The sequence below is a fragment of the Corapipo altera genome, unplaced genomic scaffold (assembly GCF_003945725.1).
Source record: "Corapipo altera isolate COAL_440 unplaced genomic scaffold, ASM394572v1 58, whole genome shotgun sequence".
NCBI lineage: Eukaryota > Metazoa > Chordata > Aves > Passeriformes > Pipridae > Corapipo > Corapipo altera.
In genome coordinates this window covers 8,953,871-8,970,323 of record NW_020884898.1, presented here as the reverse complement: position 1 = coordinate 8,970,323, position 16,453 = coordinate 8,953,871, and the positions used below count along the sequence as shown (strand labels likewise).

Sequence of the window (16,453 nt, the reverse complement as noted above, 5' to 3'; positions counted from 1 at the left end):
GTTAATACAATTGCATTAAAATGGAATTTTTAAAAGTTACCTATTACTTTAAAAAATACTCAGTCTAAATGAACATTTCTAAAGAGAAAATGAGATACTGTTTTGTTGGGGTTTTGTGCCAAGCACCTTAGCAGTTTTTTCAGTTTAACTAGCTACACATGTCCAGGCATTCTGAATGCAATTTTAGATCATAAAAAAATAGTTGTTATATGAAAACTGAAAGTCTAAAAAGATGAAACCTTTCCGAATGTAATACAGTAATTTGTGCTAGGCAATTATTTTCCAAAGCACGCTATAAGGAGAGAAACATGTAAAATACTCATGCAAGCTTACTCACTTACTGTTTAAATATTAAAACAGTGACTCAGAAAAGCAATGTACACACACTTAGCACAAAGTTATTTTACTAGCACAAAGTTATTTTACTAGCACAAAGTTATTTTACTAGCACAGTTATCTACATCTAAACTTGACATCATACAGCATTTTTAGAAGACTCAAGTATTAGTTTCTTGGAAGCAAGACAAGTTCAGTAAGTGTATCAAAATTAGTTTACCTACTTCCACAGCGCATTAATACTGAAGAAAAGGCATGATCTTATTTCAAGTGTCATGAAGCAGAAATATAGAATAAGCATTTGTCAATATCCATTCCAAAAAATCCCAACTTTTATTTCTCCGCATTTCTTACTTTTCCCCATGTTTCTTCAGACCCTCTTCGCGTTAACTTTTCTTCTGTTTCCAGAAAAGAGAAGGGTTTGGAGGAAACCCCAACAACAAAACCCCACAAACAATCAGCAAAAGCATAATTGGTTTATATTGCCTTTCAACTCGTGGCCTGTCCTCGTATTATTAAATCGGATCATACATACTCCCCTAAAATTCAGCTTGGAGTAATCCTCTGCTACTTAGGGCTGGATGAAAAGAGTACTCATTGTGAATTATGTTTCATCTGTCACAATAACCTTCTTTATTCTTTAGTGCACCTCCCCTTTGCCTGCGGCAATTAGAGAAAATAGGTATGCCTTGAAGTATGAGATAGTGGTATCTCAAAAATATATATACTGATGTCATATACAGACAACACTGGGTAAGCAACACCCTGAAGAATATATAAGCCCTTTTTGATGCAATCCAGATTTTATTAGGACAGAGTAGAGGCAGGCACATTTTACAATGAGTAGGTGCTGATGGCTTTCACTAGATTATTGTTTTTTCGACAGGCAGTGATCAGAGAGTTTATCATTCTGTTAAAAGAAGAGTAAAAACTTGCTTACCGACTGATTTCAAGAATGTATAATTTTCCATGTTAGCTACAATTCCGGTGTTTTTTTATTTGGAGGTGTTAGAGCATCTTTTTCTTCACTCCCCCCTGAAATTCTTAGAGTTCTGTTGAACTCTTCGACTGAACACTTCAGCTACATTTTCTCAGTGGTTTAGCATGATTTTCATTATTTCTTGCAATGGTGTCGACATTCATCGGTATAATTTTTTTAATTAAATGCATATTAAAAAAATAAGCTGACCAGTGAATATCAAAAAGGTTTATGCAATAGTACAGAAGAACAAAAAGTGCTTTCAAGGTCCCATGTTACCAGGTGTTAATTTTCTGAATTATTTGTCTTTCTATATCAAGAGAAAAAAAAAGATTCTTTTAGAGTTTTAGCCACCACTGTGAGGTTATTTTATCTATTACAATATCTATCTTTTCTTAACACTATCTACTTTATTCTATTTAACAACAACAACAACAAAAAAAGCCGTATTTGTTGGATTTTTTACTTTTTGAATTTATCTTGGAAGCTTTCCAAGTTCACTCTTCTTCCCCCTCAACCCCCCTGTTATTTTTAAAGCCTTATGGCAGCAAACGTCCAGTCAGTATCTTGTTTTGAAATGATTCTGGGCTATTCATACTGATTCAAAATCAGCCGCCCTTGCACTTTAAGAAGGCTGATGTTCAACTGGGAATGACTAAAAGAGAAAGCACCTTTAAAAAAAAAAAAAAAATTGAGTGCTAAATCAAGCACATTACAACAAAGAGATTCTGTTGTGAGGCTAGTCTAACATTAGGACACCGTTATTAAAGTTCCTAAGAAATTACTATACTACAAAAAAACAATAATACTTGTGAATAAAGGAAGAGAGTTTGGCCCACTGCACAGGTTTGGGCACAAAAGTGCTTGCTAAGCTATCTATTTCACACATGCAACGACAGAAGGTTCGATATTCATTCGATCGATGACTGAAAAGGCACAATGGCAAAATCGGACGGACTTCTTTTCAAATACAGATCTCCGATGTCCCCCTACAGTCTGCAGTCGCACGGCTGGTGGTGTGGCACAGACGGAGCAAGGGTTACATCAAGGCTGTTCTCTGGACCGTGCAAACAGTCTAGACCAATGACCTGCAGCATCGTGCCCTTTGAAGAAGAGGCAAGTTCAGTCACGACGAAGAAAAATCAAGGCGTACCCCTTTTAACAATAGGGAGCAGCTCGTGGCTGCAAAGAGGTAAGCAGGGGTAAGCAAAAAAGGCATCTGCTTCCATGGTTACAGGCCAAGCATGGGAACCTTGCTTTTGAAGAGGGACGGTTCTCAGGCTCCCTCACAGGCTATGTCATGCATTATAAGCAAAGGCAGGTTGAGCTGAAATCCGCAGAGTTATTTCAGGGTAAAATGATACGCGAGCACATGGCTGTTAGTAAAAAAAAAGTCACATGACTGTTTAGAAGCAGCCTTACACAGTTTCTGAATTGAGCCTTTCGTTTGGGGCAATTTCTTCTTCTTTTCTTTTTATATTGTCTTTTTTTTTTCTTTCCTCCGCTTTTTCAGCAAACTAAGAAAATTAGGAGAACGTTTATATAGAACAAACATTTGTTCGATATACAAGATTCTGGCTATTCTCCTTCTCTAAACTGAAAAAAGGTCAAGGGTCAATGTTTTTTCATGACAGGGCCACAAATCCTTTTGTTAGTGTAGCTTTAGAAAATGCCATTTAAAATAAGATTTTGCTTTTGTTTCTAAGTGCATATTATTATAAGTTTGACAGAGTCTGAAAGTAATGAATTTCTGTCTCTCTGCAATAACTTTTGTATTCCAATATTTTACCAGTTATTTTTCTTCCTTTTGCCAATTTTCGAGATTTGCACTTCTAGACAGGACAAGTAATAACGCACACAAAAGTCAACACATAATAGTCCTACCTTCTTTGGGGGGCAAAAAAAGAAATTATCTGCTAGCTATAGGTAGTAAAAATGTGATCAGTGACAATATGCCTGTGGTGTAATCATTAACCTTTGAGAATCGTTATGTTTTTACTCAATCTCTTTTTGCTTTGTTACTCTTTTATCTGCGGCATATTACATTTCCTCTTGAAAAATTAAAATGTGCAGTGTATTTGCTCCGGCATAAGTGTACCTGCTTTTTTTAATTGTGTTTATTACATCTGTGACATTTTAACTGTTTGTAGTAGTTTGTAAATTTTGATGGCTTACTATTTTATTAGAATTTTACTGTTAAAGGGTTTACTGTAGGACCAGTAGCTTCTGTTATATACTTATTGTATGTTGTTCTGTTTTATTACAAGCTCTACAGCATTTGTGTTCTTATTATCAGTATGAGATTAACTTTATTCCAACTATTCCTGTTAAAATGGGGGGTGTAGTGGAGAGAAATGTCTAGCAAACTGTTGAACAGAGTTCGAAGTTCCAGGAGCCGTAATAATTACACAGGTAATTTCCATCAGTATTTTTTCCTGCTCTTCAATAGTTGCAGGGACCTGTGGTACTTGGTAGAATTTGTATTGCTATTCCTATAAATGTAATTATTATTTATGAGTGTATCAAGGGCAGTATTTTCTCAGGGTGTGTTCTGAAGTTTCGTTGATCTGTAGGTTGGTTTGATTCAGGTTCAAACTGAGGACTGTGTATTCGAGAGGAAAGTATGTGAACTAACAGTAAGTTGCCTCCAAATAGCAATAGACTTTTTTGAAAAAATCTTTGGCCTACCCTGCACAGTTATGGGTCAAAATTATCTATGGAAAAAGTGCACAGAAAATATAAATACGCAATATAAGCAATTACATATTAATAGCAAAAGTAGAAAACCCATTATCTTAAAATGGTCATGATCCGGATTAATTAGATTCATTCTGGGTAATTTATATCCTGCATATTAATTCAGTTTTCAGATAGACTTTGACATGATTGCAAACTGTAACTTTGCTCCAAAAGGTCTGTTAACTTGTCCCATCTGCTTAAGATAAGAATTTGTTTGCTGGTCTTTTGTGTAGGCTGTTAGATGTAGTACAGCATTGTGGTGTTCCTGCTGAACTATAGATGCATGTTAATGATGACAAACATGTTCATATGCTGACTGTAGTTTAGAAATTCATACACCATGTAGAAGTGTTGTGCCTTCAGCTTTATTTAGGCTGTGGAATTCTCCTAATTTTTATTACTTTCAATAATAAATTAAAATATTAAGTACTCCAGTCTTACATGTATGGCATAAACAGTGCAAAAGACAGTGCTGCTGTATTTGGTATCCAAGCACTGCTTGAAATTATTCTCATGCTAATAACACATTAGGTTTTAATAAACAAATTTTAAAAAGAGAGAGATTTGGCTACTAGAAGGAAGATTTTTAAAGTAAAAGGCTTCCCTCTTGTCTATTTTAATGTCATTAATAAGAAAATAATTTCTGGTTTCACAGCAGTCTGCACAGTGTACCAAGGGGAGGATCTGATATTAATTATGTTCATGATCATTCTTGAAATAATTAGTCTTCTCCTGTAAGGAGCTGAGAACATTGCAATGAAAGATGTGTAAGGCTTGGTGTTGAAGGGAGTAGTTGTATCTCTATGAGCAATGAAAACATGATTGAGAAACCATTAAGTTTTAGTTCTGTTGTTGTTGTAGGGTGGATTTTACCATGTGTTGATGTGTTGCCCCAAAGTACACACACTCCTGTCCCTCTTGTGTTGTCAACACTGAGATTCTGAAAAAAACATTGGGTTATACTGAGTTGTTGCTTGAGTTATGTGCCAACTTTGCACCTGGTTCATTCAAGCTAAAGTTCAGGCTGCCAGTTTGAGGCCTTTTACTCCATTTCAGCCAGTGATGACTAATAACTGGATATTTCTCTTTACTTTCCCCTTTGAACTATCCATTTAAGTGAAGGAACAAATCATCTAAGCATCTTATCCCTCTTCTTGAATACCAGGGCTCTAAGGGCTTCATGAAGCACCACTGTTTTCTAACCTTCATTGTGATACAGAAGCCAATTCAGCTTCTCTGAACCAAGGGACTGACTACATCACTGATTTTGAGAACAGGGAGAAGGAGGGCTTTTTTTAATACTGAAGATGCCTTCTGGATGATGGGGAGTTCTGTGGTTTGCATAGCAAGGATTATCAGGTGCAATTTCCTTCATAATCGATGCAATTCATGCCCCTGTTGTCTTCAGAATGAAATCCTTTGTTTTTACAAGAGAGGTAGACAAAGTTTTAATGCAACATGCTGGAGGCAAGGGTCACTGTGTCATCAGTTTACTTTACAGGAATTTTACACTGAATCGCTCCCTTGAATTATGGGAGGTACCAATCTTACCAGCATGATTTATCTACCCTTTCTTCCTTCCATTTTTCCTTACCTGAAGAAATGTTACGGAAATCTGTTAAGATAGCTGAATGAATGCAGAACATCTAGCCTATGAAAACTTCAGCAACTGAGGAAAAGGTTTTATTTCACCAAAAGTCTCATAATTTGAGTCACCCAGGTAAGATTCTTCAAAAAAAGTGTCAGCTCTGCCATAGTACACCAAACCAGAACAAAACAACCCACGATCCTCTTGTTCAGTGAAGATTTGGGTTCTTCAGTTTGGTGCCATCTTTAAGCAATGTATACTCTGGCACTTTATTATGATATGCAGCAATGTTGTAAGCAAGCACTATAAGGACAGTAGTTTGTCAAGGTGCACATCCTAATAATCTACTGGATAAAGCAAAGGCAGCAAAACCCGGAAGAACCCCAAGGTTTAGCCTGGGGATACAGGATGAATTACAGTTGTCTGAAACTTGATGAAAAGACACCTTTTTAACTCAAGGTTTTTAAAAGTGCTACCAGGTTAATCCCCACCAAAAATCCTTTACTTTTTTTTTCTCCAGGACCATCCTTTTCTAGATTTCCTTAATGAGAATGAATATTCAAGCCTAACTGTGGACTTGCTTAGAGCAAGGACTTGGAGAAGCCCATGTAGCAAAAAATCATCAAAGCTTAAAAATGTATTTTTTGACTTTTAGTATCAAGTGAAAGTCTATAGGCTTTCCTCCTCAAAAGCAAGAGGCCTGATAGATCAGTTAAGCCAGTAACAGTTGTAGTTGTTTGCTTTTCGTACTGTAGGTGGATTTGTTTGTTATAAACTTGGGAATGACTAACTGCATCAACTTCGATTTAAGATACTAAACAAATTAAGTCTCTCTGGCTCTTGAATATTCTTCTTAGTCTATAATCTCCACCACAAAAAGCCTTAGAAAGTCTGATTAAATTGTTACCTCTTATTGAAGTCTCCTTCCAAATGCACTGAAAATAAGTAACAGATGCAGCATGCACTCTGAGTCAAATGACCAGAAAGGCACATTTTCTCACTCGTAGTTCTATGATATTTTGAAATGAAAGTTAGTCTGATTCCAGGAGCATCTCAAGTGTATGAGGTTCTTTTCTATACTGGCAGTTTATGAGCCTCTGATATTGGTAAGTAGAAGTCCCTTTAATGCTTATTATATTCTGTTCGCAGGAAGGAAAGCTTTAGCATTACTTAAATAATGTTAATCTGAAATAACCTGATATTTCTTGTAGCTTTCTAATAGAGACCTGAAGAACAACAGCAATAAGAGCTGTTCTTGTGCAGAGTTCAGTTAAGATCTTGTGGCTAAGTTAAGATCACAATTGTTGTGATATGATCTCAGGGCTAAAATATTTGCTTTAAGGTCTGGTCATGCCAAACTGTCATAGAATCATAGAATAGTTTGGTTTGGAAGGGACTTTAAAGATCATCTAGTTCCAAACCCCCTGACATGGGCAGGAACACCTTTCACTAGACCAGGTTGCTCCAAGCCCCGTGCAAGCTGGCCTTAAACACTGCCAGGGATGGGGCAGCCATAGCTGATCTGACTAACCTGTTCCAGTGTCTCACCACACTCATAGTGAAGAATTTCTCCCTAATGTCTTACCTAAATCTATCCTCTTTTAGCTTAAAGCCATTATTCCTTGCCCTATCACTACAGTAAGAAGTCTCTCTACACCTCTCTTACAAACCCCTTCAAGTATTAAAAGGCCCCAGTAAGTGTCCCAGGAGACTTCTCTCCTCCAGGCCTGACAACCCCAACTTTCTCAGCCTGTCTTCGTAGGGAAGTGCTCCAGCAACAAAAAATCAAACAGGACCAGAGCATGTCTAACCTACTGTTGGTCTTGGTTTTAACATGTTGTGTTCTCTGGGAAATGACTACTTTTTTTTTTTCTCATTTGATTTCTCCCAAACAGTTAGTCATGAAAGAGGGAGTTCTCAGGGTAAATATTGGCTATTTTATATACAGATATGCCTTTAGTAGAATTATTACATCCTGTTTCAGGAAGAAGGATGGAAATTTCCCCTGTGTTTGCATTGGTTGAAGAGCTCTGGAATTTATACTTTACTGACAAGAAAGAATGACAAAGAAGTCTTGTAATGCTTGTACACTCATGAGCAGGGAACTTTGCATACTAGAGTGAGCATCCAAAGTTTGTGCTTAGCAGTATTTGAAAGAATACATAGCAAAATGATAAACAAGAACACTAATTTTTTAAAAAGAGGAACTTTGAAAAGGTCAGCACATATGCTTAACAAATGCTGCTACCAGGAACGTTTACAAGAATTCTGGCCTAAGAAAGTAGAATTTCCATAGAGAATGAAAAATCTGATCATTTTTGATTTATGAGGGGCAAGATGGTTGTTAGTCTGACATTTAAAATGTAGCTGGAATTACATCCTGAAAAAAATCATATTTATCTGAGATGGCATCCCTTTGAACCTGCTGTGGCAGGGATTTTGGGTCCGAATATGTGTCGTGTGAGAACACTAATGGTATTTCTTCACTCATTATTTCTGACTAGGTGATCTCACTTTTAGGCTGTACTGTTAAACAATTTTAAATTGACATTTTCCCCTCACAATTTTATTTGAGTTTCCCTAAGGTACTACTGAAGTCTGTCTGTTTTTTATTCACGGAACAAGATAATTCAAGAAATACTCTTGTGGGCCAGAGTAATGGTCTGTCTGCCTTGATGCTTATTTTGTGACAGTGCTAACAGGGCATTCAACTGGGGGATAGCACATGGGCCTCTCTGCTTTCAGAGATCCTTTTCCCTTGTACTCTCTTGACATCCATCTTTTTTGGATTTGTGATATTGGATGGGACATCCCTGCCTTACTCTTCAGTATCTGTTCATGGACCTCCTGTCCATGAATTTTTCCTTTAGCCTGAACTATCTGGAAGTTAATCCTTTTGGTATTTTGGTCCAAGGAATGAAGTTGAGTTTTGGTTTCTGAGTTTTGGTTTCTGAGCACCAAGTAGGATTACAAGTACTCATAGTTAGTTCTGCTGTGGTAAATAACTCAGTTTTGAATTGTTCGTGCTTGTGTTCAGCAATCTTCCAGATATTCTGTAATTTGTATTTAGTTTGGGTTTGGATGAAAACTTTCGCCAGTTATCCCCTCTCATAAGGAATTTTGTCTAAACACTTGTGTCACATGAAGAATTGTTCAAATACTTGTATGTAAACAGGATTGGTGAGACGTGAAGAAAACCTTCATGACTGTGTACTGGCCAAATCAAAACTCTCAAAATATCCAGTCCAGCCTGTTACTTGCTGCAAAACCTGGGATAAACTTATTTGTCTCTACCAGCACTTCCCTCTCAAAGCAAAGAAATGGTGGTATAGTGGTTACACTTTTCCCATTTTATAGCTCATATTTGGAGGATTTAAGGTAAATTCTTAAGATTCAAAAGCAGTAAATTTTTAAATATTAATCCACTGTGAGACCATATAGTACAGTAACTACATTGATTTGTCTGTGGAGGTGAGAGAGAGTATCAAATTCATTCTGATTTTAATTTGTTCTTTGTGAAGCAAAATTCTGTAATTATTCCATTGGAGAAGATGATAGAAATACATATTTGCACCTGTTTGTTTGATTTTAATGTTTAACTTTTACTATTCAAATTTTTCAAGCATCTTGCTTAGAAGATGTAGTTTAGAAGCTTTGATAGAGATGTACTGCCAAAAAGCATCCACCTACTTCCCCAAGTCTACATCCTTTTATTTTATCAAAATTCAGCATTTTGTTTTCACCGCTGAATGTTACTACAATCTGATTTCCTAAAATAGCTGTTGCTCATATGCCAGACTAGAATAACAATTGTCAAATGGTAATTCTGTCAAATCATTACACAAGCACTTGATTTTTGAGAGGAAATTGTACCACCTTTAGGTACTGTGGGTTTTAAAGGCCTACTAGAAGAGCCATTTTCAATATACCGTTCAAAAGTGCCATCAATGAATAATCCAGAGAAAACTTCACAACTGGGAGAGTGTGAGGAATATAAATAGGATGGAAGTCTGAAAACTTAGTTATATATGTGGTTAAGATTGCTTCTGCTATTATCTGATATCTCAAGATTTTTAAAAAGGAAATGAAGGATTATATTAATAAACAACAAAATAAGCTGTTCATAGATCTCTCCAACTGAGGTATTTGTTTAGACATGGTCAGTGAAGAGTATTTCTAGGACACAACAGATTTCACCCAGTCAGAATCTCTAAAAACAGGTCAGATGAATCATGCTGTGAAATGTCTCTCTAATTCTACGATGGCCTGCAGTGACTAGCTCAGAGATGCTGCTTAAAACTCGGTAAGATGAATTTAATCCAAAATGACTGCGGTCCCAATGATCTGATATGTCTATAGATGATGTTTATGCCAGTTAAAAATGTACCAACTTAGACCTTTCAGGTAATTAAATAAAATGATTAATGCTTCCATAAGAGGCAGCACAACAACCTCCCCAGGAATACTGCCAAGCATTCAGGTGCCTAGGTATAGGAAGCATGAACTTAGGTGTAACAAACAGAGAAATGAGAGTAAAACAAATAGGGGTAAGGGAAAGGTTATTGTGAGGATACTAAAACCTTTATTTCTCTTGAGTAAAGTAAAGGCCAAGACAAAAGGTATGCTGTGTGGAGAGGACAACTGTGAGTTAAGGAGAACAATTATTTAATCTGAAGAACAGAGCTGGGGCAGAAATAATTGGCAGAAAATCAGACTGGAAGTTACAATATTTCCAGCCATGAAAGCAGTGCTGTTCTGAAGGAGTCTCCCAAGAAGGTGGTCAGGTTTTGTTTTCCACACACGTCTAACTGTTTGCAAGGTGGAAAATGATACATTTATGAAAGGAATGTGAAACACGGTTGCCTCTGATAGCAGGAGCCTGGACTTGAAATGCCACCACTTTGATCCTAGAAGGGGATGAACATGCATGACTGCACTTATTGAAGTGACAGTAATTATGCTGTAGATATGCCTATACTATCAATGTGAATATGTTGTGGTGCTTCTTTAAACTTGTAATTAATACTAATTGAGCTCTGAGAAACTGAAGGGTTCCTCGTTTAAAAATCTTGCGCTTTTACTGAGTGTAACAAGTTTGCTAACTTATCCCTCTTCTTGAAAAACTCCATGTTAATGAAAGGAAAACACTGTATGTGATATGTTGATAACAAACAGCTCAAAGCATTTCTTACTGTGTAAGCTAAACACATTTTCCCAGCATAGTGCTTCTGCTACACGTGTTTTCCCTTGGTATTGTATTTGCTGTGCTAGACATGTGATTGTAGGTTAATACTTTCCCTAAATATTCTGCTAAACACAACTTTGTGTCTGCTGTGAAGAAGTTAGTTCAAATGAGAAAAGTTATAGGTTTTGTGCATAAATTCAGTATGTTTTCTAACAATACACCGAGAGGAAGACAAAAAAAGAATTTTCAGGTGCTGAAATTTGATTTAAGAAATGGAGTTGGTTGGCATGAAATAAAAGTCATAAAATCATGACTTTATTAGCTTGCGTAGGTCAGTACACAACTGAGTGTCCAACCAGCAAGAGTGCCCCCAGTTTGTGATGTGCTGAAAGGCTGTGGGCTCTGCAAGACAGATGTCATGGTACCACCTTATTTTGTCACTTCAGCTGCTGGTATATGACAATTCCCGTAAATTTTTTAACGTGTTGAAGTTCATCAAGCCTTGAAAAAAAAAAAAGATTCCTCTTTTTTTGTCTTTATATTTTGTAATTCTGGGAGATAACATTGTCTTTCTTTGAAATGGGGTTAATTGTAAAATAACGGGTGAAACTCAACTAGTTTATTGAGTGAGTCCTGTATCCTTGTTCTGATGCCCTACATCTTTTCTAGGTGTGCAGCTGCCATTCTGTCTCAGCAGGACTGTGTTTGCCATGAGCTGCAGGTAAGCCCCGAGGCCATTATCCAAAGTTTCAGAATCCCAGTCACCCAGTGCACATGAGGCCGTGGGCAGTGCTGAGGTTCTCCATCCTATGGTGGCTTTCCCAGGATGGGGAGGAGACACTCCTTCTGTGTTTGAAATGGCTCCCAAGGAGCTCAGTCATGGTCCTTCTCCTCACAGCACAGGGCTGTGTTTCAAATCAGAATGTGCCATTGGACCATGTAGTTTAAACTCGTAAGTTTTTACATTTTGTGCTGTCACTCCCTTGTATTTTGTCTTTGAAGCAGGAAATTATTTATTTAATCGCTATTTATCTTTATGGCAAGAATGCTTAATTCCTGAAACAAACTATCAGAATTTGTTTCTTTTACCTAATTTAAATTTGACCAGCTTTATCTTTCAGCCATAGATGGTATTTTTTTCCTGTAGTCACTGCTACATGTTTGTTCAAGTCAGCTAAAATAGATCTGATATCTCTTAAAAATTTCACCGTGACACATTACCCGGTATCCAGTAGTTGTGGCTCTTCCTTTACCTGTATTTTTTCCCCACATCCTTTTCAAAATATACAGAATTTTTCTAAACGTGACTGTCGGATTACTACTAATACTGCAGTTGGAGGAAAAAGCAGTTGCCTGTCACTCCTACTTCGCCAGCACTTTGAACATCATGGGGTTGTGCTAAGCTTTTTATGCTGGGCCCTTGTGTTGAACGGTGGACCCCTGTGCTTTACTCCGTTCCCTTCAACAATGACTCACTTGGTTTCTCTTTCTGATCTCAGGATGGATTTTGAGTGCATGGTTGTTCACACAGGTTTGCATTTTCCAGTTCAAACCATTTTGGACAGGCTCATACTCAAAATTCTTTCATACCTTTACTTTTCCTCTCCCTTCAGATGTTAGGAATGAGTTTTATGGTAGGTTCTGCTCATACTCCCAGCTGATGTGAATGTGTGATCTCAGAAGAATATCAAACCATAATGAAAAATTTATGGAAAAGTCTTTTGAATTATACTATATCTAGATATTATCTTCAGTTAAAATGACACTAATTTGGGCTGCTGGTGGTCTAGTACACATCCATGTGAATGAGTTTTTACCTTTTTGGTTTATTTAGAGGAGCTAAAAATTAAAAGTGAAATATTTACGAATATTAGCCGTAAGTGTGAAAAACAAGTCTGCCTGACTGCTTAATGTTTAATCAGTAGAAAGTAGGCATATCACTGTGTTCTTGAAAAATAGTATTTCACCAGCCTATTTCAGCTGGAGCAGGTGGCAGAGGCCTAGCTTTTTGCATACAGTGGCATTCCTAAAGCCAGGCCTGATAGCCACACTTAGGCTTTCCTTCTCTCTCTTCCCAAAGGCTTCACAATCATATTTTCTTTCCCTTCTGCTTATGTTTCCTCCTTTTATTGCGAATATTTTGGTTTTTTGTGTGCCTGAGACCAGTTTCTTTTTTGCCATTGTTGTTTTCCCTCAATCTTCTGTTTATCCATAAAGCCTGGATAATTTTTTTGCTTTATTTTTGTGGCCTTTTTTTAACATTACCATACTTATCTGTTTTGTATATCTGGAGAAAATTTTACTCCACTTTGTCTTTCTGCTGAAAAAGAGATCATGAAACTAAGAAAGGATCTTGAATCCCTGCCTGTAGGATGGTGGAAGCCAGCTGTCCAAACAGACTGTGTATTTTGTAATAAATTTATTGGGGGATGAGTGTGTTTTATTAATAAGAATGTACACTTTTGATATTATGTTTGCAGTCAGAATAGAGATGCATAAAAACCCAGTTAATAATTCTGAATACTAATATTAAAAGTATAGCAGTGAAGTCCTCTTTTTATAATATAGGACATTTTGTTCTGGAAAATTTCTTTTAAAAAATGGCAGAAGTTAAAGACATAAAGAGGAACAATAATCTTTTGGCTAGAATCAATGATCAGTTGCTTCTAAAGCTGGATATCCTACAGAGCAGTCCCCATCTACTAGACTACATTATTTTATGATGCCTGGACTATGTTGAGAAAACTTTCTTGCTTTTTCCAGTAGGAGCAATTGTCAACTCCCACGTTAAAGGCGATTTAACCTGTATGTAATAAAGTATGTACTGCCTGCAATATTTTTGCAGTAGATGTTACCTTAAGAAATCTGCACACTGAATATTTTTGTCAAACAATTATGCACAAGGCTTTTTCCATTTCCACCCTTTTTTGGAGTCCTTTAGTCTTTTTAACTGTTAGCATGTACTGTAAAAGTCTGTTTATTATACAATTGAAAGTTACTTGGTTATTTCTGTTTGGAAATTATTCGTGGAAAAAGGCAATGACTGGGAATAACACCTGCACTTCTCAAATTTGAGAAAATTACAGTATACTGAAAAAAACCCCTATGAAATGATATCTGTTTAAAAAAAAAAAATCGAAACAACTTCATAGGATACACTGATCAGTGTTGAACTTAGCTGGTAGTACAACACTTCATCCTACAGTTTGTCATTAAATAGAGGGAAACTGGAATAGCTCTACTCTACATGTTCAAAACCCCAGCATTCCGTCTTAAGGAAAATCCCGAATATAAGGAATACCATTGTTTGCTGTGCATGTGGTGACTGGTTATATTAAGTTGAAGTTACTGCCATCTGGTGGGCAAAGCAGTGTTATATCCCAATAGTTGGAAGCAATTCTATTAGGGTTATGTTCTCTGTGTGTGTGTGAATACTGTGTGTGCCTCTGTGTGTGTATATATACACACACACCTATACAGACATCGATATAGATATATTTAATATGAGCATTTGGTTGCTGATTTTAAAAGAATTTTCAGATATTCAGTCATACAGAATGGCCTGCTGAATTGGAGATTAATTGAGGGTAGAGAAATGTAGGAAAGAAAATAAGGAAAACGTAAGAGGCAGAGCAGACAGAGATGTGAAATATGTGCTGTGGTACTACCAGTGTGCCTACACTTCTGGTCTGGATTAACATAGAGAATCATGTATAGAACTATCTTCAGAATATTTCTTTGTACTTTGTACAGCTGGAGATCTTGCAGTTTGTGCAGTTTCATGTAGCACTTCCTATCATCATATAATAGAATCATAGAATGGCCTGAGTTGGAAGGAACTTAGTTCCAATCCCTGTGCCATGGGCATGGACACCTTCCACTAGACCAGGTTGCTCAAAGCCTCGTCGAACCTGCTCTTGAACACTTCCAGGGATGGGGCATCCTCAGCTTCTCTGGGCAACCTGTGCCAGTGCTTTACCACCCTCAAAGCAAAGAACTTCCTGCTAATATCTAATCTAACCCTACTCTCTTTCGGTTTGAAGCCATTCCCCCTGTCCTGTCCCTACAGACCCTTGTAAATAGTCCCTCTCAGTCTTTCTTGTTGGCTCCCTTCAGGTACTGCACACCACAATTAGGTCACCTCAAAGCCTTTTCTTTTCCAGGCTGAACAATCCCAGTTCTCTCAACCTTACCTCAAAGGAGAGGTGTTCCATCCCTCTAATCAACTTGGTGGCCTCCTCTGGACTCTGTGTTAGAGATGACCACTATTTATTGCTGCAAAAATATCCGTGCAGTTTCTGCCTTATGCCTCCATTCCTTGCTTACGTTTTCTCTTTGCTGCACTAAGTTTGCTCCTCCTTGAGTCTTGACATGTACTTGTGTTAACTATTGTCTGATTCCTGAAGGATCAGCCCAATAGGAATGGATTTGCATGAGTGGTGCATCAGGGGAGTCTGTGAGGCATTTTACACACATTAAATTATTCATGTTTTCTCAAGGAGCTAACACTCTTATGTTAGATGTACCCGTGCAGTGAATGATAGGCAAAGTGGTAAGTGAAGCAAGATTCAGTTGTGGGAGACAGTGTCAGGTGTCTATCTTTAGTAAGAAGTTGCTCAGTAACCATGTGAGAATAATAATAGTGTCCAGAATTTGTTCTTATTTCATTGGTATGGTGTCTGAAGAGTCCAAATAAGATTAGGTCTGCTTTGTGTACAAATATTAAATTGCTTTTGTGCTTGTCATATGCTGTACTTTCTTTCGGTGGAGAGCAGTAGAAGTGATCCTTTGCTTTTGATATGCAGAATAAATTGCCGTTTTCTCTACTATTATGTTTGTATCAAAAGTGTATCTTTAACTGGCATCTTCTCATGCTCAGAGTCAAGGAAAAGTTAGGGAGATCCAAGAGTACCTTGGGGTGCGTAGTGGTGCGATCAGATCCCCAATTTGGATTGGTCAAATCCAAAGCCCTCCAGCTGCATGATTAACCTCTGATGCTGAGGCTCAACCAGAGCTGAGGCTGGCCAAGGTAAGGCTACAGGAGGCATACATGGCTTCAGTGTTGTTCCTTGACAGTCTCTGGACCCTCAGTGGCACGTGATTAATGACGAACACAAGACACAAGATTTGATTGGAGCTGAGATCCCTGGATTCTGAGTCCTGCTGATTTCAGGTCACTGAGGAGACTTGCTTCAGGCACTCGTGAACATCGTGCCTTGTGCTGAATTGGAAAGGCAAGAATCAGTGGTAGAGTAGTATTAGATTCCTCTTTAAAGGGGTAACTAAATGCTACCACCCTAGACTTTATTACAACATGTATATTGTTCTAATGACATCCTCTCTGTTGTCTTTTTTTTTTTTTTTTGTGGGGAGGGACCCTTGCTTTGGTGGGCTTTCTGATGCTGTAGTCTACAGAATATTTTTTCTTTGGCTGCTTATTGGCCTTAACAGTGACATCAGAGTCTTGCTGAGTGCTTGTCTGACTGCATGTTACATTCTAGACAACTAAGTTGAATTACAGGAGCTCATCTGTTTGATAAGATTTGGGGTTCTGCTTCATTTATAGCTGGGTTTTTCATTCCTGTCTTATACAGAGCATCTTATGAGGAGATTCTTGGTTTATACA

The 16,453-nt window shown here is 37.5% G+C and overlaps 1 protein-coding gene across 5 annotated transcripts in view; it reads left to right on the top strand.

Annotated features, from left to right (window-relative positions):
- Positions 1-16,453, top strand: part of LOC113949763 — a 178,292-nt gene that overhangs the window by 25,890 nt on the left and 135,949 nt on the right. For 4 of the 5 annotated variants that reach the window (XR_003528556.1, XR_003528558.1, XR_003528557.1 and 1 more), the window contains exons 1-2: positions 2,249-2,507; positions 11,497-11,548. Coding sequence is in view for 2 of the 5 variants with exons in the window: in XM_027648751.1 (XP_027504552.1) it covers positions 2,255-2,507; positions 11,497-11,548 (305 nt within the window). In the remaining 3 variants the exon portion in view is untranslated. Of the gene's footprint in view, positions 1-2,248; positions 2,508-11,496; positions 11,549-16,453 lie in introns of those variants that run through there. The other variant, XM_027648752.1, reaches the window with a different exon arrangement.